This window comes from Pongo abelii, chromosome 12 (assembly GCF_028885655.2).
Source record: "Pongo abelii isolate AG06213 chromosome 12, NHGRI_mPonAbe1-v2.0_pri, whole genome shotgun sequence".
In the NCBI taxonomy this organism is placed as follows: domain Eukaryota; kingdom Metazoa; phylum Chordata; class Mammalia; order Primates; family Hominidae; genus Pongo; species Pongo abelii.
The window spans coordinates 78,037,662-78,064,016 of NC_071997.2; the positions used below are offsets into that span (position 1 = coordinate 78,037,662).

General features: G+C 36.5%; 1 protein-coding gene across 2 annotated transcripts in view; it reads right to left on the reverse strand.

Annotated features, from left to right (window-relative positions):
• Nucleotides 1-1,901: 1,901 nt before the first annotated feature.
• Nucleotides 1,902-26,355, reverse strand: part of C12H2orf73 (chromosome 12 C2orf73 homolog) — a 31,427-nt gene continuing 6,973 nt past the window's right edge. Inside the window, exons 3-6 of one of the 2 annotated variants that reach the window (XM_054547571.1) lie at nucleotides 20,358-20,511; nucleotides 5,200-5,315; nucleotides 3,346-4,085; nucleotides 1,902-2,179 (exon numbers count right to left, since the gene is read on the reverse strand). In XM_054547571.1, the coding sequence (XP_054403546.1) occupies nucleotides 3,726-4,085; nucleotides 5,200-5,315; nucleotides 20,358-20,511 (630 nt within the window). In that variant the 3' untranslated portion in view covers nucleotides 1,902-2,179; nucleotides 3,346-3,725. Of the gene's footprint in view, nucleotides 2,428-3,345; nucleotides 4,086-5,199; nucleotides 5,316-20,357; nucleotides 20,512-26,355 lie in introns of both variants that reach the window. The other variant, XM_002812032.3, reaches the window with a different exon arrangement.

Consider the following 26,355-nt stretch of genomic DNA (forward strand, 5'->3'; position numbering starts at 1 on the left):
CTAGCATTCTTTGGAAATAATAAGGGAACTACTTGGAAACATTCAAATATTCTTGTGAAATTTAAGAGCACTATTTGTACTGACAGGCAGTTATGACTTTAATAGACTATGGAATTCATTTTGGAGAGACACACCCTTTGCAGTTAAAAAAATAGAGACTTAAACCTGGAAATCATCATTGCATTTTATTATACATTTCCCACACAATGGATACTGAAATTTCAATGACTTTCAGTCATTGTGAGGAACCATAAACTTTTTATCTTAATGCAGAAAAGATGCCCTTATGTTTGAAAACATTGAGAACCAACCTAGCCTGTGGTAGGAACCACTCACTGGGCTTATGATCCCAGACCATTCTCCTCTAAATTATGTGGGGCACAAGGACTGTGTCAATCCTCAGTGACATTTGTCAGTCAACTATGAGGTCTGTTGCAGATAATGTGTTATTTCCTAATGGTTAAAGTACTAAGTTTGCAAATGATTTAGAAAGAAAATTAGAGATTGACTCAAGATGGTGGACTGATCATACACAGCCACTCCCTGTTGCCCTCTAAAGTCCGTAAAATGTAGGTAAATATAGATAATGAAATCCATTTTAATAGAGTTAGAAAACAGGAAAACTTATGATCAGAAAACAAAATTTTAAAATAAATTTTGAAAGAGATTACCAAAGAAATCAAGTTTAGAAGAACAAAACTAAAGGAAACAAAAGCCTAACCTGTGTAGAGATGACCTGATGGTAGGTCTGATAGGACTACAAGCCTAGAGTCAATGAATATGAAGAGGTAGAAGAGGCCCTGGGCCATTTATCAATTTGAAAAATTAGGGAACTACATGTGGAGCAGCAAACCAGTCATTCCCTTTCTGTTTCCCTGCTATGTTAAGCCAGGGTAACTGTGGCATGAATCAAATCATACACTGGGGCTGGAGAAGCAGGGTAATGCCCAAGTAGCTACTGACCCCCAGGAAGACCAAAGCGCTCATCAGACAAATCATGTTCAGCTCCTGTCTACATCCCAAACCTGTCCCAAAGTCAGGCTATAGTCAACGGAAACTGATAGTAACCTGGAAACCATATAATGAAAGAAGAGTAGACAATTAAGAGACATGAAGCATTTGGGAAAAAGTACAATACCCAGGTGCGAGTTTCACACTCAACAAACAAAAGTTAATAGAATTGAGAGAGCAAACAAAACATTTTAAGCATAACTACAATATCCTAGGAGAGATGATCATATCCATAAGAGAGCAAGAGTCTTATGTATTGATGAAACATGTATCGATTGGACATTAAATATATACTAAGTTTAATAGATGGTCACATATTAAGTTTCAATAAATGGACTGGCATACCAATGGACAAGGCTGAAAAGCAAATTAGTAGAAAGTGTCAGGGAATTCTTGCATTACTTAGTGGCGAAGTACCATGAGAAAGATGAGAGCCATGCACAGTGGCTCATGCCTGTAATCTCAGCACTGTGGGAGGCTGAGGTAGGCAGATCGATTGAGCTCAGGAGTTTGAGAACAGCCTGGCTAACATGGCAAAACCCTGCCTATACTAAAAATACAAAAATTATCCAGGTGTGGTGGTGCACACCTGTAATCCCAGCACGTGGGAGGCTGAGGCTGGAGGATCGCTTGAACCTGGGAGGTGGAAATTGCAGTGAGCCGAGATCAAGCCACTGCACTCCAGCCTGGCTCTGGAGAGACTGTCTCAAAACAAAAAACCACACATACACACACAGACAGATAATGAGAGACATAGACAATAGATCCAAGTGTTCAAACATTTAGCTAATAGCTGTTCCAGAAAGAGGGAAGAGAAAGAATGGAAGGGATGGAAATAACAGAAAAGGCAACGTAATAAAATTTTCTAAGGTGGAAAAAAACCAAGGATCTTCAAATTGAAAGTATTTTAATTCTTTTATCTCCAGTTTTGAAGTTACATGTTTTAATTCTTTTATCTCCAGTTCTGAAATTATAGTCATTCTTTTGTACTGCAGACTCTTGCTCAGTTTGGTTTTCTTCTTGGTGTGATTTGTAATTTTTGTTGGTGACTGTCTTTAGCAGGGATTCCTTTTTTGTGTTGATCATGAAACTCTCTCCAGGGAGGGTTTGCATTTGCTTTTGTCAGGCCCTTCGGTGGCATCACTAGAGGATTTTTTCGTTTTGTGTCCTAAGAGAAGTCTTACATGTAAATTCATATTCCTAACTGGAGCGTGGTACAAGCTTGGGGTTTTACTTTTTCACAAGGAGTTTATTCACTATCCATAGCTCCAGGCAGAGGCAAATTTTCTTGCTATCTTCTGGTTATATGAGTGGAGTGGAGTCTGCCTTGCACTGACAGGCCAGCCATTCGAGAGTTCTAGCTTTATGCAGATTTCAATTCTATCTTTCTACTTTGGAGGACATAAGGTTCCATCCCTGTTCCAATGAGGATAAAAATTCAAGTCCCTAGGCTTTAAGATCTTTTTCCAAACATGCTAACAACCTCTCCCTTCCCTGCCCTCATACCAAAACTTGCATTCTTATTTTTCCAATTTTATAGTAGTATACCTATGCTATTGAAGACTATGGAGCTATTAAAATAACAAGGTTGCCTACATGTGTTGACAAGGAAAGATCTCCAAGATATATATTGGAGATATACATGTGGCAAGAACTAGAAGTCCCCAACACAAAAAAATATAATGACATTCATTATTTTGCAGTTTATCACAATTTCTTTAATGGAGAATAAAGGGATAAAGATATAGCTGTAGTCTTATCAATACTGCAGATAATAGTGAGCAGCTGATATTTCCCCATGGAAATTTGTAAATACTCTTTATCACAGAGGAATACTCCACCTACTTCCACTTGTATGCAATATAACATATCTTGTAATAGATATATTGTGGCACACCAAACACACCAAATTGGAAGTAGAATTAATCCTTACCAAACTCATCCAAAAAGCAAAGGTTGAGTTGGTGCTAGAAATGATCTGAGTAAAATAGAAAACAATTTAGAAAATACTTCAATATTCTAAGTACCCTTACGTCTTTGAATTAAGTGTGTATGTGTCTGTGCATCTTGTACTGGCAGAGGTATTTTTAGATTTTCACACTTTTAATTTTATATGGAGGAGTTCTAAGTTTTAGAATAATGAGGAAAAATTAAATATATAAGAGAACATTATCCTTAAATTGAAAATTGAATTATAGTAGCAGTGATGATATGATTACATTGACCACTTACTGATCAATGTGCATAATCACATCCTCAATAATCTTACGAAGTTGCTATTTTCCTAATTTTACAGTTGAGAAAACTGAAGTCTAGAGAGGTTAAGTTACTTACCCAAGGTCACACAGCTCAAGGAATGAAGTGAAGCCAACATTCCAACTCTAGTTTGTTTGATTCCAAAGCTGTCACTCATGTCGAACAGGGCCTGTCTTCTAAGTCTTATTATATTTGTTAATTACGATCATTTGTTGTGCAAAACAAAGTTGTGTTTATAAAGAATGTGACATAGAAATAATGTCTCACTCCACTTATTGGAGACCACTCTTATTAATAACATTTGGTTGTATTTTAATTGTCTTTTTTCTCTTTTTCTATTTACATAAATTGTATGTTCTGAAGTTACTGATAACAGAAAAGTAAATGTAAGGGCCAAGATGATGATTGTGAAATTTCCCTATATTCCAGGGATTAGATTTTTACCTGAAGAAGGTAATTTATTCTGATTTTTTAACTGGTGGATTTAAAGGCTTGTGCCTAGTGAAAAGAGCATCTCCTACAGTTGTTTGAGTGGTGCCTGCCGTCTTTTCTCTGCTCTCAGGACTGCTGGGGCATGCCTTGGCTGCCTGTCTGACGTCTGTTTCTGATAAGTGAGTTTTAGGCTCTAACAGCTCTTGGGAATTTTGTTGGCAGAGACCTGGTGAGATCATTCTGCTTTCCGCTGAGTTTCCTTTCTCTGTTTTTTTGGACTGTTCTGATGAATGTGACCCTGGAGCATTCAGTAATACCTCTGTTCCTTTAGGAACTGTTGGCCTACTCCCTGGTTTTATCTCTCTCTGTACAAAAGCTCCGTGTCTCTGGAAAAGAAAACAAAGTCGACATTAACCAGGAGAATGCAGATTGCTGGAAGATGCAGCTGTGAACTGAGTTTGTGGGTTAGCTCAAGTCCTAGTCAGTGATGCAGGCGCTTCTCTGCCTCTTCATTGGTGTCACCTCAGTCCCAAACTAGACACCACCATATATGGGTGAACCTTTTAAATTATAAAATAGGGTGCATCAGAAAATGAACAGGAAGGAAAAAAGCAGAAAGTCAAAGAAGTAGCAGCTCATCTCCCATTCTCAACTTTTTTATCATTTGGACTGTTTAAGACTATTCACATCAAACTTCATTTCTTGCTCTAAAGATTGCTATGGATACAACAAAAACTATAGTTCATAGACCTAAGAATTTATGATTGCATCCCAAATGCCTATTAATGCTAATGAAAAGCTAAGTGATAATAAAATATGAAAGCAAACATCTATAGTTGGAAAAAAATCCAATAATTGACAATTAGATTTCTATTTCTCTTCATAAACCTTATATGCATCTCCCTGCCACACACATGTATTAAGCATATCAAAACATTTGTCAAACTGCTTTGATATTATTACTATTATTATTATTATTAGAAATGGGCCTTGCTATGTTGCCCAGGCTGGTCTCAAACTCAAGTGATCCTCCAACCTCAGCTTCCAGAGTAGCTGGAACTACAGGCGTCAAGTCACTGTACCCAGTATGCTTTGATATTATTTTACACAAATTATTTCAATAATTTAAGTAGACCAAATTCCAAAGACTGATTCAAATTATTATGTTTGGACTGATTGATTGAGATGAGGTTTCATTGTGTCACCCAGGCTGGAATGCAGTGGTGCAATTACGGCTCACTGCAGCCTCGAACTCCTGGGCTCAAGCAACCCTCCCGCCTCACCCACCTGAGTAGCTGGGACTACAGGTGGCACCACCATACCAGGATAGTATTATTCCTTACATTTTACTATGGTATGTGGCTAAGATTCTATCCTATTAATAACTGAAGTAGTTTGTTTAAATAGACATTTAGAAAGATAATTATGACTTGAAAAGGCTTAAAGTTCTACAAATCTACTCTTTCTTAAAGTATTAAATAATTCTAAATACTGCCTCACCTTTCCCTGGAGAGGCTCATTCGGAGTTTTTCTGGCGTCATATTGATGTATAAAAGAGATGTATTCTATAAAATTGTTTTGAAGTTCTGCTGATGTACCAGGAGAGGCAAGTGGTACTAAAAAAAAGATTTTGTGAAGTCAGGTCAAAAAATTAGATTTGTTTATGGACATATAATCAGTATTAATAATCTAAAATATGGTAACAAAACTAAATTCTTGAAGCATGCAAGATTATTTACACACATCTAAATAATAAATAGAATGGATTCACCATTCTTTCTTCATGAAAAGAGCCAAATCAAAATAACCAAATTAGCCCCATGTGTGGAATTATTAGTAATTTTTAAAACTAAAATTAATATTAATACAACAATATGGTCAGGCATGGTGGCTCATTCCTGTAATCCCAGCATGCCCTGGGAGGCCAAGACAGGAGGATTGCTTGAGCCCAGGAGTTTGAGGACTAGCCTGGGGAACATGGTGAAACTCCATCTCTACAAAAAATAAGCCAGGCATGGTGGCATGTGCCTATAATCCCAGCTATTCGGAAGGCTAAGGTGGGAGGATCGCTTGAGCTCAAAAGTTCAAGGCTGCAGTGAGCCATGACTGCACCACTGTGCTTCAGCCTAGGCGAAAGAGAGATCTTGTCTCATTAAGAAAAAAAAAAAATTGTTAGATATGCTTTTTACACAGATACCAATACGTTTTAGGGAAAGCATAACTATAATTTGTTAACTTTTCACTACTAGAAAGAGTATGAGAAATTCTATGTTGAATCTATAGTTTGGCCAGTGGCTATGGCCACGGAGTGGAAATTGTATGCCGAAGCTAGCACTAATGGAATCCACTGGAAGACTCTAGGGCTGCTGCAGTTGTAGTTGAACACATAATTCTTTTCATTTTGCCCAATAACAGGAGTTCTGAAAAATTAGCAAGAGTATGAAATCCTTTAAAAATCACTTTTAAATAATTTTTCAATCTGGGTGATGAGTATATGAGTTCATTATATTGGTCTCTGCTCCATGTATGTTTAACATCTTAAATAATTTTTAAAACTCAGTTTTACTTTCAGCAGAGAAGCTTATTTAAAGAATCAGAGCAACTTTCAGTACTGTTGCTGGCAATAAAAAAAGTTGAGTGAAGTAAAATTCTATCAAGGACAAAAATTTCTCCCTTAAAAAATATGTATGTGTCCGGGCGCAGTGGCCCACGCCTGCAATCCCAGCACTTTGGGAGGCCAAGGCGGGCAGATCACAAGGTCAAGAGATCGAGACCATCCTGGCCAACATGGTGAAAACCCCGTCTCTACTAAAAATACAAAAAAAAAAAAAAAATTAGCCGGGCGTGGTGGTGAACGCCTATAGTCCCAGCTACTCAGGAGGGTGAGGCTGGAGAATCACTTGAACCTGGGAGGCGGAGGTTCCAGTGAGCCAAAATCACGCCACTGCACCCCAGCCTGGGTGATAGAGCAAGACTCTGTCTCAAAAAAAAAGAAAAAAAAGTACGTAAGAGTTTATGTACAACTAACATATCTATGAAATGCTATGTAACAAACTGGTAACAGTGGTGACTGTAGGGAAAGAGAACTGGGTGACTGGAGGACAGAGGTGGGGAGAAGTGGATTCAGTTTTCACTGTATATCTTTTTGTACCATTTGAATTTTGTGCCATATGCATATATTAACTATTAAAAAATAAAATTTAACTTTTAAAAATCACACCTTTAAAATTAGAGGAATACATAAGAAAAAATGTTAGTAAATTTACACTTATTAAGGATTCATGAATTCACTTTGATATTCAGACATTGTTATAAACTAATTTTATTAGCAAGAATGATTAATATTCAAATACTTATACATTACATGATACAAAATGGCAATCTTTTCCCAGTTAGCAGTATAAAAAAAGTTAACTGTTAACATTTTCTTGATTTCTAATTGCAATCAACTGCTCAAAACTCATTTTCTACTTAATCATTACCTTTCTTTTAGAACTCGCTAGAAAACAGAAAACAGTAGCGCAAAGATTTAATAAGCATGACACTGAGAAAATGCTATCCGTAATTTATATTTTTTTTCTAACAAGTGGGAAAAGATGACCATTTTTTTTATGAATACCATGGTCCAGCTCACAGAACATTAGTATGTTCGGACACAGTTTCATAACTTCGTGGATAGACAGAATGAAGCGGCTCTAAATTTAGGCATTAATTAGGTGGTGCTAATGAAGTATTCAAAGCATGCATTTGGGAATAAAATAGACATGTTTTCAAATTCTGGCTTTACCACATTTCCTAGTTGTGTGACTTTGAAAAAAATCACTGAACTTCATTGAAATTCTGTTTCCTCCTCTCTAAAATGAAGAAAACAATAATTTGCTTTTGGAATTGTGAAAATTAAGGGCAGTGTTTGTGAAGTCTCTAGGATGCTAGGGTCAAATTATGGAGTCTTCAAAGTTAGCAAAGGGCCAGTTCTTTTGTATCCTGACAAAAGCGGAAACCATGGAAGGGAAAAGGAAGCAGGAAACGGAGCTATCAAAAAAACTGTGAGAAACCCAAAGGCTTTAGTGAACTGGTACGAAGGGTTGGTGGCAATTTGGACTGGAGGGTAGGAAGGTCAGATGTAGCCAAGAGAGAATAAGTTGGGGGAGAGCTTTTAAAATCTGCTCTTGACTTTCCCTCACATTGCCTTGGGAAGATCATGCTTGCCCAGGGCCACAGAAACTGGCAGCAACTGCCTAGCCAGTTGTTGTCAACACAGTAATATCAGAAGAGCACAGAAGTTCCTCCAGGATAACGAGCTGATGAAAATGGGTACATGTTGCCCCCTTGGGCATTTCTTCCTCCAACATTCCCCCAGCAACTGTCAATGCTGGTGAATTAAAAACATCAAGATACTGACTTATCTCAATGATGCCTTTTTTTTTTTTTTAACAGTTTAAGGGTGGTAGGGTGGATTCCTGACTACATGACCAGCCTAGTAGAGTGACAGTAATTAACAATGGTCAAAATAGGTTTTGTGGTACCAGAAGCTCTCCAGCCTGAGCCTCATTTTCTTTCCTTAAATTTAGTGGGAGACACACAAACCAGACCCTGGTCTTCAGCCTTTGCCTGCACAGGCCTACTGATTCCCCTAGGGGAATATGATCTACCATAAATTTGACCATAAAAGAAAATTTTAAAACATATACTGTGTGAAGCAGAATTATCAGAACCAATATACCAAGAATTTAAAATAAGCATAACAAATATCCTCAAAGATCCAGAACAAGGTATTGTTAATATGAACAAGAACAGGTCATAAAAAGGAATAACAAAAAATGTTAGAAATAAAAAATATAACAGTTGAAACAAAAAAATACATGGTCTAGACAACAAGAATCATGAACTAGAAAATCAGACTGAGAAGCTGTCCCAGAAGGCAGCAGGAAAGGATAAAGAAATAAAGAAAAGCTCAGAGACATGGAAGGTGGAAGTATCAACACCAGAACTAAGAAGAAATAGAGGGAAGGGAAGGAAATATTTGAGAAAATGACGATGATATGTATCCAAGAATTAAAGAAAGATCAAACACCTCAGATTGAAAGAGCTCACAGAATACCAAACAGGTAGCAGGGGCAGGAGAAAAATGAGGCAATGAGGCACAAAGGATGCAAAACTTTAAGGAGGCACTTGGATGACCCTGGGAGTGCCTCCTTAAATTTTACACCCTAGCTGGGCTTCTCTCCTCTCGATCTTGCAGTACAGATAAAGGAAAAACTCGCATCTAAGACATTTAATAGAGAAATTTAACATCATCTGGGATAAAGAAAAATTATAAATGCTTTCAAAGAGGTAAATTATGAAGGAGTAACAACAGGTTAATATCAAATTTCTCAATAGCAACATTGGACACAAGATAATTTTTTTTTAATATTAAAAGGAAAAGCACTTTAAGCCTAGAGTTTTTATATCCAACCAAATTTTCATTTAACTGTGAAGCCAAAATTTCAAAAATACGGGAAGGAAAGGAAGGCCTCAGATGATTTCCCCCCAAAACAGACCTACTTTGAAAAACTAGACGAACAATTCAAGACTAGAAATAAATCAAAGAGGATGTCTGAGATATAAGGAAGAAAATAACAAAAATTTTTGTTACCTGAAAAAGATAAGGATTAAAGAACAGAAAATTCTAAGTATTATACCCATAAAAACTCAGAACTAAAATTCTATTGTTTAACATTAATGGAGACTCTGGTGAGTACTATATAAAAGAGTAGTACAATGATTACAAAGGAGCAAAAAAAAAGTAATTGTAGGTAATATAATTACCTGAATAGAAAAACAACAAGAGTCCATTAATTATGAGAATAAGAGTATGGCAAAGTAAACAGACATTGGATAAATGTATAAAAATCAAAAATCAAGAGCATTTCTCTACAACAGTGATAACCTACTAGAAGATATAATGAAAAATAACATATATTCTTAGTAGAAACAGAAACTATATAGTATGAAGTTTCGAGAAATTAAAAAAGCATTCACAAGATCTCTATAGAGAAAAAATTTAAATTCTGTTAAAGACCTAAAAGTAGAACTGAATAGACATTCTATGCTCTTGAATAGGATGATAGTATTTTATTATAATGGTGACTTTTTCTTAATATATAATGTCACCACAATCCAATCAAAATTCTAGCTGGATATTTTCAGGAATGTCATACCTTTCAATGTTTAAATAGAAAAATAAATCCCATAAATCAGCTCTGAAGGAAGGGTGAATAATTGAGACTTTCCATATCAGATATTAAGACCAGCTAAAAATCCATATAATTACAATATTTTGGTACTGATCCAAGAACTGAAAATTAACCTAAGTAACATAACAGAGAGCTTGCAGACAAACTCATTTATATATGGAAACTTAACATAAAATTAAGGAGGTCCTATAAGTAAACGGGAAAAGTGCAGATTATTTTATAAATGGTATTCAGAAAAGCGGTTCACTCCATGCTGGAAAGGGGAATTGATTCCCTATTTAATAGTGCGCGCATGGTGGACTCTAAGATTAAAGACTTAATTATGGAAGGTAAAAGTATAAAATCAAGATAAGAAAGTGTAGGAGAAAACGTTCTTTACCTAAGGGTAGGAAAAACCCTTCTTAAAATGGCCAGTACACAACCCATAAGGTAAAAACTTGATTATATTAAAAAACATAGGAGAACTGCTCGATGAAAGACACCATGGGCAAAGCTAATAGAGATGGCAGATTGGAAGGAGATATTTGTAACATGGAAACTAATGGGACAGAACATCAGTGGTAATTTCAGAGTTAAGGACCTTTGAAAAAGCTGCTCCTCCACAAAAGCAATGAATACACTGGCAAAAGTCATCAAAATCAACTTCTTTAGAACTCTGGAAATTAACCAAAGGCATGCAATAATCTAAGGAGCATTTATTCAAGAAAAATGGCTTAATCTTCAAAATAAAAGCAAGTTTGATGACATTTTAACTCATGCAGTTTCCCCCTCCCCCCACTACCAATCTCTCCTCTGCAGAAGCCTTGAAAACCAAGAACCCTGCAATTATGATGAAAACCAGAAGCCTATCAACTACTGGAAGAAGCGGAAGGGGTTTGGAGTGTCTCACAAATACCAACTCACAGAACTGTCATTATTTAACCTGGCTTGCAGGATTCGTCTTTATAGACATGACTCAGAGCCCTAAAAGTGAATTATGCACCCCTGCCACCCTGCCCCTGCCTCACCCCACGACCACGTATTCATCCAAAACAATCAGGGACAGTTGTTTAACATTACAGCTGCCTAAGGTGACAGTAACAATTGGGGCAAATAAGCTGCCCCAAACTGGAAATGTATATGCTACGCTTTCTATTGGGTTAAAATCAGATGACAGCAATTTCCACACCTGAAAAATCCTCAGACAACAGAGTTTACATCTACCTACTGCAAGGAGATCTACATAAGATGAATTTAAGTTATACTGATGTTTTAGTAAGTGAACTGCATAAAGCAAAATCTGTCATCATTAAAAGCCCTCTGGAGGGAGCAGAACTGGGGAGATTTTGTTGGTCAAAGGAGTCGAAATTTCAGTTAGAAAGGAACAGTAAGTTTAAAAGATATAAAGTACAGTTGGTGCTCTCTATCCATAGGTTCTGTATCCACATATTCAACCAACTATGGATTGAAACTTTTCAGAAAAATAAACAACAAAAATAATACAAATAAAAAACACAATAACAACTATTTGCATGGCATTTACACTGTAGTAAGTATTCTAAGTAATCTACAGATTAAAGTATATGGGAAGATGTGCATAGGTTATATGCAAATACTACACTACTTTATATAAGGAACTTGAACATCTGTGGATTTTGGTATCCACAGGGGTCCTGAAACCAATCCCCTGGATACTGAGGGATGAATGTGCAACAAGGTAACTATAGTTAATGTATTGTACTCTTGAAAATTGCTAAAATAATAGATTTTAAGTGTTCTCACCACAAAAATAATGTATGTAAGGTAATAAACATCTTAATTAACCACTTCACAATGTGTATTTCAAAACATCATGTAATGATGTTTTGTATAGATACATACAATTTTTGTTTGTCAGTTAACACTGTCTGTAATAATCACAATAATACCTAGCCATGGATCAGATTAAATACAAATAGCATATCAGACAATTTTTCTTATAGTGTAACAAGTAAAGACTGGTTACAGAGTAGCTTCTTTTCAAAACCAATATAAAACAAATTTAATGCTTTACTAATACTCAAAACCAATATTCTGGGATTTACACACTACTAAAGTAGATGGTTGGTAAATCTTTTGAATTCTGGGAAGCTTTGGGATTAAATATAGAGATGAGAAAGCAAAGAAAATTAAACCTGTAATTTGTTATTTAGTACATTGTCAAAAAAATTTTGATCAAATACTAGTGTTGTGCTGACAATTTTAGGGAAATCTGATTAAGTTTATAAACAGTATTAAAATATTTAAGATATCTGAATTTATTAGATTTACAAGGTTTTGCAAGATTTATTAGGTTTTTTTTTCTTCTCCTTGTGGAACAGGGCTGCCCCATAGGTAGTAAGCCCACAGTAGCCACAAGGTTTATTAGGTTTTATAAGATTTATTAGGTTTAATTTATTGAATTTATAGAAATTATTTAAGGATTTGGAAATGTTTTGATTGTCAAAGCTTTAAGTTTTTCTTGTAAAGATGTTTAAATATTTGAGAAGAAAACAATATAATAACTATTATTTTTTAAAGTTTCATTTTAAGTTCAGGGGTACATGTGCAAGTTTGTTATATATAGGTAAGCTTGTCTCATGGGGGTTTGTTGTACAGATTATTCTATCACCCAGGTGTTAAGCCTAGTACCCATTAGTTATTTTTCCTGATTCTCTCCCTCCTCCCTCCCTCCACCATCCAACAGGCCCTAGTGTCTGTTGTTACCTTGTGTTCATGTGTTTTCCTCATTTAGCTCCCATTTATAAGAACAAGTGGTATTTGGTTTTTTGTTCCTGCATTAGTTTGCTAAGGATAATGGCCTCCAGCTCCACCCATGTTCCTGCAAAGGACCAGATCTCATTCCTTTTTATGGCTGCATAGTGTTCCACGGTGTATATGTGCCACATTTTCTTTAAGCAGTCTACAGTTGATGGGCATTTAGGTTGATTCCATGTCTTTGCTATTGTGAATAGTGCTGCAATGAACATATGCATGCATGTGTCTTTATTTATATTCCTTTGGGTATATACCCAGTAATGGGATAGCTGGTTGAATGGTAGTTCTGGAAAACAGAACATAATTAAATCAACAAACTTACAATTTAAAATGCTAACAGAAGTTAATTGACTATGTTTCGTAAATGAGTCATTGTTAAGGTATATTTCGTTTGTTCAACTTGAGTTAAATGTCAAACAAGTGAAAGATGCTATTCTTATTTTATACAATATTTAAAAATTAAAGACTTAAGGAAACATATTTTTCAAATTTATAATGTTCAAACTGGAATATTCAAATCATAAGTAACTATGAATTCCTTTTATATAGAAAGGCTTTCTTTGAAATTAAAAATCTTATACTGAAACAGATGACCCTCAAAGAATTTGAACTGCCTGCAGACTTGACATAACAATAAAATCCAGGAGACAGTGGAGTAATATCTTCAAAGTGTGTAAAGGGTAATTAATTGTGAACCCAGAATTCTGCATTTAGCTATGCTTTCATTCATTAAAGAGTGTGGGCAACTTAAAGACATTTTCAGACAATGAAAGGTGAAGAGTTGGCTACTCCTAAACTCTCATTTAAATGACTTTTGAAGGGTATTGTGGTAGTCTGTTAAATTGGTGGCCCCAATGAATCTGGCCTCCCAGTATTCAAATCCTTGAATAGTCCCCGCCTCCGTAAATGTGGGCTGGTCTTATGATTAGCTTTAACCAACAGGATATAACAGAGGTAACACTATGCCAGTACTAGCCATAAACTTCAAGAAAGCGTTATAGCTTCTGTTTTTGCATTCTTGGGAGTAAGAAGTCCAGCTACCCTGCTGGAGAAACCACGTGGAGTGACCACATGGAGAAGGGGAGGCCCAGTCATTCCTGCATCCCAGCTGAGTCCAGTCCTCAGTCCATCTGCCAAGTGAATGTGGCCACACAAGTGACCATCACCGACCAGACCAAGAACTACCCAGCTGAACTCAGCCAAGATTGCAGAAGATTAAGCTAATAAGATGATTGTTGTTTTAAGCAATTAAATTTGATGTAGCTTGTTATGCAAATAACTAAAACACATATTTCAGAAGGAAGTCAATTAAATCAATTAAAATGAATCTTTTAAATAGTAATCTAAAACCTCCCACAGTGTCACAAATAATAACTTTAAAAATAATTCTCTGGCTGGGCACGGTGGCTCACGCCTAATCCTAGCACTTTGGGAGGCCAAGGCAGGTGGATCACCTGAGGTCAGGAGTTCAAGAGTAGCCTGGCCAACTTGGTGAAACCCTGTCTCTACTAAAAAATATTTTTAAAAAATTAGCCGGGCATGGTGGTGGATGCCTGTAATCCCAGCTACTCAGGAGGCTGAGGCAGGAGAATCTCTTGAACCTGGGAGGCAGAGGTTGCAGTGAGCCGAGATCACGCCACTTGCATTCCAGCCTGGGCGACAGAGTGAGACTCCGTCTCAAAAAAAAAAAAAAAAAAAAAAAAAAATTCTTTTTCATCATGGAAATAAAGGGGGGAGAAAGGAATCTGAGTTAATAAATTATAAAGGGAAATTCCTTATTCAGACATTACACCTATTAAAATTAGACATAACAACTATGTTCATTTATACAAGCATATGAGACATTTACAGAAGCCCACAATAGTGAGGAATATCTAAACAAGAAAACATCAAAGAAGATATTCAGATTGTTAGTGGTTACTCTACTTAAGAATTCAAATTGTACCCAAAGTAATTACTTGAAAGAAGCCTTGTTAGATGAGAACTGCAAAAAATAAGGCAAAGTCCATGAAGAATGTTTGAAATCCACTCTCTTGTTTCTTGGAAACTTGATCTAATTAAAATTAGAATTTTCTAAACAAGTTGCTATCTAACCATTTATATTTTATCAACAAAGCCAGGATTTATTCAAACATACAATTTGCTTCTTATATTGGTGAGAACTTAGCAGTTTTACTTTGAGAAATGTTCTTTTCTTAACTCTTTGTGTCTGCTTAAAGATCATTCATCAGTAATATTTTTCTCTTAAATCCCACTCTTCTCAGTATTCTGATCTTACATATAAAGACTATTAGTATAAAAATAATAGTATAGATTTTCAAAATACAGTAAAAAGAAAAAAGCATAACTGTAGCAAAAAATTGTTGTTACATTTTGGTGCAAAAGAAGCAACACAAACTAAAACCTATTTTAGAAAATTAATTTTACCACTATATCTGAATTTGCAATTCAAAAGAACATTGAAATATCAAGTTGTTGATAATCAGCAAGGTTTTATTTAAGTACGAAATACCCCCTTCACATATTAGATTAGGCTTTCCAATTTATAAAGTTTTATTATATAAAACCAAATGTGAACACTTATTCTTACAGAGACTCAAATATGATGGCGCATAGCCATTTGTTAACTGACTGTGGATGGCAGCCAGGAAATTGTGTGTGGTAGAAGACATAAAGGGCACTTTGAATTGTCAGCACAAGATAACATTGCTGAAATGCCAAAGTCCAGGCGTAATTAAGTGGGCTGATGGAACAGAATGACTATGAGATGACTTTTAATTGGTATTAGTGCATATTTATGTGCATGTTCATATGCTTATAGTAAAAAACCTGGCACATATAGACTAGTTTATATACATATTTTTAAATGTTACATTAAAATATTTTGTTTTTTAAAAATCATTTTCATCTAATATCCAAATACCTGAAATATGAATAAATTGCAGGCCTATATTGTGTAGTATATGTTACTTTAAATTACATTATGACTTTAATCTATTGAAGAATGTATAATTATCATTTAACTAATAAATATTTATTGAATCTGGGCATTGTACTAGACCCTAGGATACAATAATGAACTTAGCCATGAGAAATACCAACAAAAGAACAGAGGGAGAAAAAGAAATACCAATAAAAGAACAGAGAGAGTCATGCCAGGTTCTCAAGCTAAATTTCAAATCAACACATAACCTAGTACAATGCAATAATTGACAACAGAAACAGTTACCAGTTATTGTCTACTATGTAGCAAACACTGTGTTAGGCACTTTATGTGTTGTTTCTCAGAACAATCCTGCAAAGTAGGAATTATTCTCACTTCAGAAATTGAGCAAAACAGGATGATTAAATTTAATGGGTTCAGGTTCACATAATACTAAGTTTAATACTGAACCAATATTATAAAAGAAGTGTTGATGGTGACAAAGTTGCTGTGATTTCCAGTTAAACATGGCAAATTCAATGTGCATTTCCCCCATTCCTTCCCCAAGCCCCAGTACAATCACACTACAGAAATTTAAGAGGGCTTACGTCCTTAAGGAAGAAAAGAACTAAATGAGGGTGAAGATTTTAACAAATTTGGAAGATGGAAAACAGATGGATAAGTAGCAATAGACTCAAGTAAACTGCAGAAAACTGGAAGTTAAGTGCTATGGGGGAAGGGAATGGGGTAAAAATTAAACCAACTAATGCCACAGCATTCCAGGAGTGCCTCAGAATCGGGAGGCATCAGATACCTCTGAGGCAGGGAGCGTGGGGCAGGGGGACAAGGTCATGTTGCAGAGGACTGCTTAAGGGACTCCTGGATTTTCTGTCCTCCATCCTAGGCAGAGGTTTGGAGGATTTCTCTCCGGGCAAATTAAGTAGATGTACAGACCCTGAGTTTGGAGGATCCCTTATGAAATGACTGCCTTATGAACCCAGAACAAAGCCCATCTCTCCAGTATCATCTTTCACTACTCTTCTACATCCCTTCAACTTGAGTAGCTGAAGTACCGTAACTGCTCGTTATATGGAAGGGACTGGTTGGCTACCAAAGAAAGTTAAAGCAAAAAATCATATGCCATATGTAGATACATATTTTAACCAGTTCATCACATTTTTATTGGCACGCCAAGCCATTTTCTTTGAGGAGGTGTCCACTGACTGGAATTCCACTTCGTGTTTCTTGTACAAACCACGCTTCTAATGCATCATTTCCAGTTTCTATTTCTTTCACACAGAATGAAAACGTAAAGACAAATTTCAAGCAAAATGAATGCAGAATCCTTCAAGATTTTAAAAATTCAGTCCAACACCTCTTAGTTATTTTGCCTATACCTAATTAGCATTTTTTAAAGTTAGCAATTGACCTTTTATCAAGTCTGTACATTCAATTTTGAATGTTTTATAGAAACAACTGTTTTGTTTTCTTATTCAGATTTTAATTTACGAGAATATGTAATTAAAATATGGAAATACAGTAACAAGTACATAGACATAAATCTGGTTTGGAAACAAGCCTAACTTTCAGAGAGTATCTCTACCTCCTTGGTCTGAGTTATATTCTTTGTCTCTAAATCCTCATATTATGAGCAATAGAAGATGATGTAGGTAAATTTGACAGATCAAAAAGGGCCTTGTAGGCCATAGTGAGGAATTTGAAATTTATTCTATGAACAGTGAGAAGTAACTGGAGAATCTAAAGGAGGAGAATATCATTTGTGTTTTTAAAAAGATCCTTTGACAATGATGCAGAAAACACATACGGAGAAAGAAGAAAGGAAGAAAGGAACCAATGTACTGCATTGGTTACAGTGAAGATGGAAAGGAATAGATTTGGGGTCTATTTTGGAGATAGAGGTGTCACAATTTGCTGATGGATTGAATGTGGGGGCGGGGAGTGAAATGAGAGAGTTTCATAATGCCTTCTAGCTTATCAAAACTTGAGCACCTGGTGGGAGAGTGGAGGTGGCATTCACTGAGATGGAGAAGACTCGTGGAGGATGTTTGGATGGGGGAAATGAAACATTCTCTTCCAGCCATATCAAGTTTGAAAAGGTGACTAGCTATCCAAAAGGAGATGTTAAGTAGGTGTTTGGATACGTGAACTTGAGGCTCAGTAAATACGCCAGGGTTAGAGAAATTTGGTTTTTAGAGTGGTTCCTTTGACCTTTCACCTTAAACATCTATTCCTTGTTTCACCCCCACTGGATAGTATCAATTGATTACCTATATCGCAAATAATGATGTTAGCACCCTTATTCTCTTCTACTTCTCATCTTCTATCAGTTGTGCACTTACTTTTCTTATTAAAGCTGCTAAGATACATTCTGTTCTGTAACCATATTTAAACTTGTGTCTATAGATTGAGCCTAAAAGTTGAAAACTACTAAACAGCATGCATAGTATTACATAATTATATACATTTTGTTCATTTAAGGGTGAAATGTTGTGCCAGGACTTCATTTCCTTCTCAGTGGGTGTAATGCCCAGTGCCACTTGAAAAAAAATGGTTTAGTATCCGTGCCAAATAAATTCCCTTTTCTAGGTCAAAAAGTATTTCCCCTGAGAACTTTGAAGATATTAACTCCATTGTACTCTTGCATCAGTGCTGCCTGATTCCATGTTGATACTTATTTCTTAGATGGTGACTTATTTTTCTATCCCTTTATGGAAACTTTTAGAATCTTCTGTTGATGATAATTGTTTTGCAATTTTGTAATGATATGTAGGGTGTGCATCTTTTTCTCCTTCATACTTAGAAGCACTCAGTAGACCCTTTTAATGCATTTTATGTAGGGAAACTTTGTTATTATTTTAGATGTTGTGTAGAGTACTATACAGTACTGGTTATGAGTATATGTACTGGAGTCAGGCTAGCTGGGTGCAAATGCCAATTATTCACTGTAGCCTTGGGCACGTTATTTCAACTCCATTCTTGCTTTCAAAGGAGTTCAGAACATGCTACTCTAAAATGCCACTCTGGCATATTGACTATATTGAGTTAAAGGCACTTGAAAAACAGCAGATGCAAGAAAAACAGTTTGACCTTCCTTCTCTTTCTCAAAAGCAGATGAAATTCCTATGTAAAAGATATCCTCCCTATACCAGAAGGAAAGCATTATTCTTACCAAGCACAGGAATTTGAGATGAGGGGAAATCTGACAAGTAAACCTTGTTAAACTCACCCTTATCTGCCTAGTCATTTCTCTACCCAATTACCCTAGCCCAAACTCCTTTGCCTTGTCCCATTTTTACAATGTACCACTCTTTGTCCAATTTAGTATATGTGTTCTTTCTGTCTTAGGGTCTTCATTTCCTTATGAAGGCTCCCCTGCTATGTAAAACTTGTATTAAATAAATTTGTATGCTTTTCTCCTGTTGATCTTTGTGTCAATTTAATTCTCAACCCCAGCCAAAAACACTAAAAGGGTAGAGGTAAAATTTTGCCTCCCTACACTTTCTTATCTGAAAAATAAGAATATTAATAGTATTACTACACTATTATATTGCATAGAGTTCATGTGGGAATTAAATGAGTTAATATTTAGAAAGTTCCATAAAGTGCCTGGCGAATAGTATGTGCTCAATAAATGTTATGTTTTGCTAATTATCTACCTTCATTTTTACTCTTTTCTGGAGCTCCAGAAAAGTTGGATTTCCCAAACAGATCTTCTGTTTTGCTTTCCTTCTCATTTTCCAAGCTTTTGTTCTTTTGTTTTATGCTGTGTGATATTTCCCTGCCTTTATCCTCCAAATCTTTTTTTTAATTGGCGTAATTCTAATCTTTGGTTGTCCATTCATAAGAAGGGGACGGGGGGATCAGCTTGATTTACCGAAATAACTGGTGTGGTAGTTGACATCTGGCTAAGACACTGGGCTCTAGTAGTCTTAATGTTGGGATAGGGTGGAGTGCTCATGAGTGGAGCCTTTATTTAAGGGACAGGCTTTGAAGTAACTCTCTGTCTCTCTCCTACCCGCTTTTCATTTTTGCCTTCCACTATGCCTGCTGGCTCGGCGTGCAGCTCAGTCAGGGCTTTGGCCAGGCAGATTGTCTCTTCTTTGCTGCATCTCCTTATAGATATTGCTTCTTTATTCTCTTTTATCTATCAATAGGCTTCTAGTCTTTGCTGCATTCCAGAAAGTTCTTCCTTCTATTCTCTTCACTCTTAAGAGTTTATTGCTTTGCTACTATTTATAGTAATAGGGTCTTGGAAGGCAGGGAATTTAGATATGTGTGCTCGGTCTACTATCCTGAACCAGAAGTGGAAACTTTATTATCTTTCTAAAGGACAGGTCATTGTTACAGATTATCTAATAGCCCTCTTCATCAACTATCTTCCTTGAAGTGACAATAGTTATAACTATTAAAATGTGATGGCAACAACAATGAGCAGGATGCTACTAAGTTTCTGACTTTGAGGCTGGTGTTATTAATGATCAGTACAATTTTCATTGTGTCATATTAACTGTGTTTGGAGACAAACTGTCCACTAGGAAGAAATAACAAACTTCCCAAGGGCTGTATTTGCTGTATGTGTATTTTCAACTTCTGTAGAGAAGTAATTATTTTCAGGAGCTGTCTGGACATCTAATACATCTTAGTTTTGGTAGCAATAATTTGAGATAACAAAAAAGGTTTTTACCACTGCAAAACCTTACCTATTCCACAAGAAGGCTTTTGCGTCTTGCTGTGTTTGACTGGCAAAACCAGTGGACACGATGGTTTTTGGAAGTCACTCCTCTGGGTGCTCTTAGAGTCATAAGGTGGTAGGAAGACAGGTTCCAGTGCTTTACCATGTGACCACCAGTCACCCTTTATAGAAAATAATTGGAAACACAATGTTGGATACTGTAGGGCATTTTCATGTATTGCTTGATGTCTATGGATATTCATAATTCAATTTAACAAGTTAGTGGATATCCGAGTACTAATGTGGAGTTCTGAAATCTAGAAATATCTTTTCACAAAAAATGTATTTCTTTGAAGGCACTGAAAAATGAGTTGTCATAAATTTTTAGCTAAAATACAGCTGCTGAATTCTTAAGCTACCTTCCTTCTATCAACAAATGAAGTGGTAAAAATCAGCAAAATAGCTGTATTTGTTTTATACTATGATTTTATTATATATGTACATGTGTATGTATAAAATATTTAATTTAAAAATTATGTTCTAAACTTTTCATTATGACAATACAAATAATGTATTATCATCTAAAAATGGTGGTTTTCAGAGGTTTTAGTCCCTAGCCTGCACCATGAAATACATTTTATGTCATACAAGAGCACACAATGCTACACATACATAAAACTGAAACAAAAGTTTCACAAAATACTTTTACTATATGCAGTGTGCTTAGCTATTTTTCTATTCTATTTTATTGCTTTCCTATTTCATTTCACATTGCTGACTGCAACTCATTGATTTTTAATTCACTAATGACTCAGTTTGATAAACTTTGTTCTAAGGGGAAATCTCTCTAATGTTACTGAATTTTGGTACTAAAACCTAAGTACACAAGAAAGGGAAAACTGAGATTCTTCATTAGCTGTATGACAATTTGATTTCTTGGAAGTTGAGAGAGTAGAGAGGGGGAACTGTGACTCAACTTAATTCTGACCAAATATTTTAAAACTGGTTGATTAGGTGGTAGTAAGAAAACGCTTGAGAAACCCTATGACACCTAAGAGTTCCTGGAATACAGTGAGGGTATGAAAGTAACTTTCGGTATAATCAAACACCTACCGTGGGCTATAAGGAAGCAAGTCTGCCTTTTGAAAATCAACTATGGTTCCATAGCCAAAGACTTCTAAACTATGATTCAAGGGGGATAAATATGCAATTCTAATAGGTAAAATACTGACAATATAATTGAGGCTACACTGAGGCAAAAAGGGAGATGTTTCTTTAAAAAAAAAAAACCTATGTGGCTGCATAGGGAGTCAGCTCTCAAATTAGCTTAGTTTTTAAAAAGACAGGCATGTATAAAAGACATATACAACATTAGATTTAAAAAATAATTAATGGAGTCAGCTTGTCAGAAGATTGTCAAGAAACTTAGAAGAAATTTATAAATTTATAAAATTTTACAAATTGATAATTTATACAATTGTCAAAGGCAGCAAAAATAATGTTTTCTAGAAAAAATTGTTCATAGCTGAGTGAAATCCTACAGCCCCAAAACAGGTTATCTTTTGTGTTCTGGCTAACAGTTTGGAGAGAAGAATCTTGTTCAGGAAAGTCAGAACTATTCAACTTGAGGTTGTTAAGGAAAATTACAGTTAACTTGAAAAAGATGGGATGAACACGTACCAAAGAACTAAGCCCTGAAGAGCTGATGAGAGAGTTGGACTTCACTTTGTCACTTTATAAGAGTGCCAGTTTTTAGGCCAATGACAAATTGTAAACAGGAGTAATGGAATAATTGGTAATTGTAACTGGGGTAATTTCTGCGGAGATCACAGAAATTTAGGAACTAGGGGATTTTGGAGAATAGATTGGCTAATGCTTCATTTTTCAGAATGGGCTAAAAGGTGAATTTAAAAAATTAAGACTACTTGATGTAGATCCTAGGAAAATTCTAGAACAGATTACTAAACAGATGGTGTCTTCTCACTATCTGGCTGGAAATAGTCACATCTTACTGTTGTCAGAGCGCCTGCTTCTGGCAGCTCTTCTCCACTCCACTTCACAATTATAAGAGTGCTTATTATGCTCCAAGGTCCAGGATTTATAGGTCTTGTCTTACTTATGCTCATCACAATTCTATGAGGGAGGCACACCCACTTTACAGATGAGAAAACTGCCAGGAGATGAAGTAACTTCCCCAAGATATATCACCAGCAGACTGCTGCACTGCCACAATTCAAACCCCAACCTCTTTGTGCACACCTCTAATTTCTGTGCCACACTGCTGTATCAAACCTGCTGTGGAATGCAAAACCAGCTAAGTACAAACCAAATGAAATTATTTAAGAAGTGAAAATAGAGGCTGTAAGTGCACATCTTAGTCTGTTTTGTGCTGCTATAACAGAATACCTTAGACTGGGTAATTTATAAGGATCAGAAATTTACTGGCTCACAGTTCTGGAGGCTGAGAAGTCCAAGATCAAGGCACTGGCAGGTTTGGTAATTATGATTCTAAGATGGCACCTTGAACACTGCATCTTCACATGGTGGAAGGCAGAAGAGCAAAAAGGGGCAACAGGGGACAAAACTTGCCCTTTTATAATGGCATTCATTTCATTCATGAGGGTGGAGCTTTCATGACCTAATCACCCCTTAAGGGTCCCACCTTTTAATACAGTTACAATGGAAATTACATTTCAACATGAGTTTGGAGGGGACAAACATTCAAACCATAGCAGTAAATATCCTGAGAAAGTTCTTCTATGATAAGATTGTAAAGCATACACAAACACTTCATTTCATCTACTTTTGTTGATCAAAAACTTATTTTGCTAATACCCAAGTTACCGGAAAAATGACTCTGGGATAAGCGAACCACTATGAAATGGCTGATGGACTTTAATTATTATTATTTGTTATTATTATTTTTTTGAGCCAGGGTCTCACTCCATCACCCAAGCTGGAGCATAGTGGTGCGATTACAACTCACTGCAGCCTCAAATTCCCAGACTCAGGTGATTCTCCCACCTTAGCCTCCTGAGTAGCAGGGACTATAGGCATGAGCCACCATGCCTGGCTATATTTTTTTCTTAAAAGCGTAATGCAAAGCTAGCCTTAAAGCAGAGAGATAATTTCATCTTTTGAGCAAACTTCTTTTAACCTGAGAATTTTACCAAAATAGTCTTTGTTTCACAAATATAAAGGAAATAGAGAATAGTTTTTCCTAAAATGTAATTGGTGACTTTAAGGCTCTGCAGTTTGTGAAAGTGTTCTGATGAGTGTTATAAATTGGATACATCTTCACTTTAGCTGAGTGAAATCTTACAGTCCAAAAAAAAGGTTATCTTTCATGTTTCTGGATAGTCTTCCTTATGCCTAAAAAGTTTGGTTTGTTCCTGGAAGAGTGAAAGTGCTTCTGTGCCCATGCAACATGTGCATGCCTTTTTGGTCCAAGCATTTACTCATAAAAGATTATGAGATTAAGGAAAGACATAGATGGAGGCTCGTCTTTATATCATACTGAAGGGAAAGACTAACAAAAAATTTACTGTTCTGTGTACCATCACTTACATTGGATTGTGGGGGGTTAACACAGTTATTTATGACAAAATAAGCTGGGAAGTTACCTAGCGTGATGGCTTTGTCTAGGCTCTGGGGAACAGACCATATCTTGCAGATTGTAGAGGGGGTTTTGCCTAATTCAAACTTTGGACCCAGAGAGGAGTTATCCCTACCAGTCTTAAGGACTGTCTTCTTTCCTGCCCAAGGATGATAGTCACTGGGCTCCATGGTCAGGAGTTGCCTGGAGATTCCAGATGACGGGGCTCCCTCTAACCTGCAGCTCTGGGAAGGCCAATGGCAGTTGCACTGTGGGTCCCTTAGTCACATTTGGAAGCCAGTGTAAGGCAGTCTCTATGTTATACTCCTAGTATCCCTAAGCTCTCAGAGATGTTTTAGTAAAGATTACCTATTTTCCATTCTTTGAGAAATTAAGGGAGAATCCTCAGAGCAGAAGTAGTAAAAAGCAAGTGAAGTATCCTAGAGAAACCAGTTAAGTGAATGCAAGAGGTCATAAGCCAAGCTCCACAGCCACAGTGGCCTAGCCAAGATGGCTGGTGGTGGTCATCTGTGGAACATAAAATCATACTTTGTGGATTCCCAAGGAAATGTGGGCTTTTGACAAAACCTGCACATAAACAATCGCATTTTGTTGGTAGAGCTCAGTGGCTTTAAAAAATTGAAGTACTATCACAAACACTAGGGCAGCTAAGGTCACATTGGTTACACTGCACCTAAATTCATCTCTATTTTGCTATAGATGCTATGAGTGCTTTAAAAAAATCTGTTTTTAAGCAGTTCATAATGTACCCCCCCCATTAAAAAATTCCAAAATTGTGTTTTGTGGAACAATAGTTCTCCAGCATATTAATAGGTGTTATACAAAGGAGGTGTCCACAGTTAAATAACTTTGGGAACTAGTGAGAAAAGCAAAGTTAAATAAGTTTATCACAAGATTTCTCAGAACCTTTATATACCAATGTGAATTGTGAAGCTCTGAGAAGGGTTTATAAAAATACAGCTTTTCCAAAACATATTTGACTTTGCAAATTTATTTTGTTAAGCATGTAGGCAAGGGTCAGTGCTCTGAAAATTAAACTTTTGAGAATACCAAACTAGTATAATCTCTTTTAAAGTACCAATATTTAAAAATATTTTATTTTATTTTATTTTTTCTTGAGACAGAGTCTCATTCTGTCACCAGGCTGGAGTCCAGCGGCATGATCTTGGCTCACTGAAACCTCTGCCTGCCAGGTTCAAGCAATTCTCCTGCCTCAGCCTCCCAGATAGCTAGGACTATAGGCGCGCACCACCATGCCCAGCTAATTTTTTGTATTTTTAGTAGAGATGGGGTCGCACCATGCCAGCCAGGCTGGTCTCGAACTCCTGACCTCATGATCCGCCCACCTCAGCCTCCCAAAGTGCTGGGATAGCAGGCATGAGCCACCGCACCCAGCCAAAAATATAAGACAATCAAACCAGTTTTCTTTGGAAGTGACTGAGCTAAAACAACTTCTTTTTCTAGCATCCCCAATTTTATGTTCCTAGGTAGAAATGTACGAAATCTTAAAAATCTTGTAAATAAATAAAACCAACCAATCTCGTGTTGCATCCTAAAGATATTATCTTAGCAAAACACATAAAACAACAGGTGTCATTTAAAATATTTAGGCAGGTTTATTTTCTTTACTCTTATTATAAAGACAGCATTACCGTCAACCAGTTTTTTTCTTAACCAAGCTAACCTTTAAAAAGAAACCTGTCATCTTAAAGGAACAGTTTACAAATATGTGAAATATACATTCTTCATTATTCCTTGGATAGTTAGAAATGAGTACATTTAAGTTCATTGTTTTTGTTTTTTATTTTATTATTTTAAAATTTGTTTTTAGAGATGGGGTCTTGCTCTGTTGCTCAGGCTGGAGTGCAGTGGCACGATCATTGCTCACTGCAGCCTTGAACTCCTGAGCTCAAGCCGTCCTCCTGCCTCAGCCTCCTAAGTAGCTGGGACTATGGAGGCTTGCCACCACACCTGGCTATTTATTTATTTTTGTAGAGCTCACTATGTTGCCCAGGCAGGTTTCAAACTCCTGGGCTCAAGTTACCCACCTGCCTTGGCCTTCCAAAGTGTTGAGATTACAGGTGTGAGCCACTGTGCCCAGCCAATTTTATTTCTTTTTGAGCAGGGTCTCACTCTGTCACTCAGGCTGGAGTGCAATGGCATGAACATAGCTCACTGCAGCCTTGACCTCCCAGGTGCAAGCAATCTTCCTGCTCAGCCTCTCAAGTAGCTGGGACCACAGGCGTACACCATTATACCCAGCTATTTTTTTTAATTTTTTTGTATAAATGGGGTCTCACCATGTTGCCCAGGCTATGTTTTTAAAATATACACACTCCCTTCCTGCCACATCCAAATCAGACATGCTTGTAACTCAGTGATGTATCTTCAGTCTTTCTCTGTAACTCTC